This window comes from Olea europaea, chromosome 10 (genome assembly GCF_002742605.1).
Source record: "Olea europaea var. sylvestris chromosome 10, O_europaea_v1, whole genome shotgun sequence".
In the NCBI taxonomy this organism is placed as follows: Eukaryota; Viridiplantae; Streptophyta; class Magnoliopsida; order Lamiales; family Oleaceae; genus Olea; species Olea europaea.
Window position 1 is genome coordinate 25620028 of NC_036246.1, and position 3123 is coordinate 25623150.

The 3123-nt window shown below is 27.7% G+C and overlaps 1 protein-coding gene across 1 annotated transcript; it reads left to right on the forward strand.

Annotated features, from left to right (window-relative positions):
- Positions 1-580: 580 nt before the first annotated feature.
- LOC111400452 lies at positions 581-1214 on the forward strand. Its single transcript, XM_023027868.1, has 2 exons — positions 581-755; positions 964-1214. The coding sequence occupies exons 1-2, from the start codon at positions 581-583 to the stop codon at positions 1212-1214; spliced, it is 426 nt and encodes a 141-aa protein (XP_022883636.1).
- Positions 1215-3123: the final 1909 nt, after the last annotated feature.

A 3123-nucleotide genomic window follows, 5' to 3' on the forward strand; every position in this document is an offset into this window, starting at 1 on the left:
GATTACTCAAGAAACTTTACAAGCTGAAAGAGAGATGGAACTATTAAAAATTTGTGATATATGTGAATTAAATGAATATACTAAGAAATTTGAAAAGATGTATATCAAAACATCTAAATCTATAAAAGAATGGAATTTATCAGAAGAAGATAAAAAAAATTATTAAATAGATATTTTCTTAAATTACCTTGGCCATGAGGTCAGAAGTTATTTGAGGATTACTAAATCTATTGGAGTAAAATAGAATGGGAAGACCCTAACCATAAAGCTGATACTTTAGGAATGAGAACTTCATTCGCTATTGGTTGTTAAAAACCATCTAAAAAAATCATATTATAAAAAGAAATTTAAGAAATTTTTAAAATTTTGGAAGAAAAACAAAGGATTTAAGAACCACAAAAAATATTTTAAGAAGAAAAAACCTTGGAATAAGGAATATAACCAATATAAGAAGCATCAGAAGAAATCTAAGGAATGATTTTATAAAAAATGTAAATGTTTTACCTGTAATGAATTAGGACATATCTCTGCCAGCTGTCATAATAAAAATAAAAGAGAAAATGTTAAATCTATTAAATTAATGGAAGAAATTGAATATGATTTAGAATTTGAGATAATTGAAGATTTAGACAAATTATCTGAAACAAACTCAATTTATGAGTTTGATATTAAAGAAATTGAGGAACCTGAATATGAATATGAACAGATATATATGAATCAAGAAATTATTGATACTGTTGAAACTAACTTAGATAGTGAAGAATGAACTTCACAAATTGTTTTTGTTTGATGAAGAAAGATATGGAGCTATAAAAGAAAAACAGATATCTTTAAGAGATAAAGATGTTTTTATTAGACCAATAGTACCTTGGTTTAACAAAACTATATACATTGCCAAATATGACGAAGTATCTATTAACATAGAAAATGTTAAGGGCAATACTACTATACCTTCAATTACAGGAGAACGGGATAATAGAGAATTAGCAAATATTAAAAGATCCACTAGAGAAAGATTAAAGAATATAGTGATTGGAGGAATCCAAATCATGATTAAAGGATACTTTAGAGAAGGAATGGATATTCCTATACAAATATATTTAATGGATAACAGGATACTTCATGATCCTATGGACGCTCTATTAGGAGTTGTCTCTAAAAATCTTGTATATAAGAAAATTATATTTACTATAAGACCTGGATTTATTAGATGAAAATTTAAGTTTAGGATTAAATCTATATCACAAAATTGATAGATTAAGTATGCCACAAAGAAGTAAAGCTGTAACTTTACATTGTAAAGCTTTATATGCTTTTACTACTACAGACCAAAAAGAAATCAATAAAATTTTAGGAGAATTCATAGAAATTCATAAAGACTTTAAAAACCTAGCACAATTTACATCACCAAGAATGCTTAGTGATTGTAACATTTCGTTACCACAAGAGATATTACTTGATTTTCATCAACGATCTAGAAGAATAGATAGTAATGTAGGTAATCAAGGATTAGCAACTTTGAATACTTTTGGACAATTGGTAGTTAGAATGCCTAGTAGAAAAATAGAAAGAAGTATCAGTACTAGAGAACTCTCAAGCTCTAGTAGACCATCTAAAAGTAGAAATTACTCAACTATACCTAGAAATAGTATTGATATTGATTTAAGAAAAAGTGAGGAAGATAATTTCCTTATATTAACAGAATATTTCAATAATCAAAATAACTACGAAGAAATCATAGCCCTTGTTAATACAGGAGCTTGTACTAGCCACATAAGGGCAGACTTAGTCGATCATTTAGGAGAAGAAAATTTGCCACAAGGAGTAACTCTTATAGATTATCATGGAATTAAATATGAAATTAAAACATTTGTTAATCTTGAACTAAGTTTTAGTGACATAGAAGGAGAATAACTTAAGCTAAACCTTAAAATTCATAAAGATTATAGAAAAGGAAAAGATACTAGCCCAATATTACTTGGAATGAACTTTCTTGAAAAGGTGTCACCATTTGTTATTCAGAAAAACATACTGCAAATAACTGTTGAAGGTAAACAAAAAATATTGCCTAGAGTTAATAAAAACAAAGAATTAATTTATATGATACAAGAAATTAGATCAATCAAAACTAGTATTTTGAGCCCATATATTGAGATAACTCTCAATTTACTAGACTACTGTATGATAAGATTTCATGCAATACTTGATACCAGATCAGGAATTTGCCTATGTAAAAGAAATGTGTTTCTTGAACACTATTATAAAAGAGATTATAAGAAAACAACTTATGGTCAAACATCTAGTGATATTGTTGAAATATATAGAGATTTTGTGGAAAAGGTTCCTATTATAATTGGAAATAGAGAATGTTTTATTCCACGAATATTCGCTACAAATAAAATTGGATGTGATATTCTATTAGGAATTTTTTTTATCTATACATATAGCCCTTTTACGCAAAATAAAGATAGTTTTGAATTTATACACCTTGTAATCACAAAATTTATAAAGCAATTGGACTTGCACATTATCCGATTAACCATAAACCTAGACATCAGAGTTCTGTAGGTAATCGTGGTGGATGTTATACATAAATCAATAAAAAACAAAGAATTCCTGTATTAAGAATTAACAAGTTAGAAGAAGAATTAGAAAATATTAAAATTGAACTAAAAGAATGCTATCATGAACATCCCTTAGCGAAATGGGACAAAGATAAACCTATAGCAACCATTGAATTAAAAAATCAAGATGTTAAGATATTAGGAAAACAATTCCCTTATAGCGAAGAAGATAAAAAAGGAATTTGAAATACAAATTAAAGAAGTTTTAGGATTAGGAGTTATAAGAGAATCATCTAGGGCCTGTTTGGGCCCAATTTTTTCACCCAAAAAATTGATTTTTTGACTGTTATTTCACTATTTCAGTCGTCATATTTGACTTCTTCTCTCACAGGTGGACCCTACTTTTCTTCTAACGGTCAAAAAATCAATTCTCACAATCACTCCCAAACAGGCTCCCAGTCCATATAATAGTCCTGCATTTATGGTCAGAAATCATAATGAAATTAAAAGAGGAAAAGCTAGAATGGTAATTGATTATAGAGATCTAAATTCTAAAACT

Coding starts and splice junctions, on each gene's coding strand:
- LOC111400452 (XM_023027868.1), top strand. CDS start 581: ATGGAAGAAATTGAATATGATTTAGAATTTGAGATAATTGAAGATTTA. Junction 756..963: donor TGTTGAAACTAACTTAGATA/GTGAAGAATGAA, acceptor CTTCAATTACAG/GAGAACGGGATAATAGAGAA.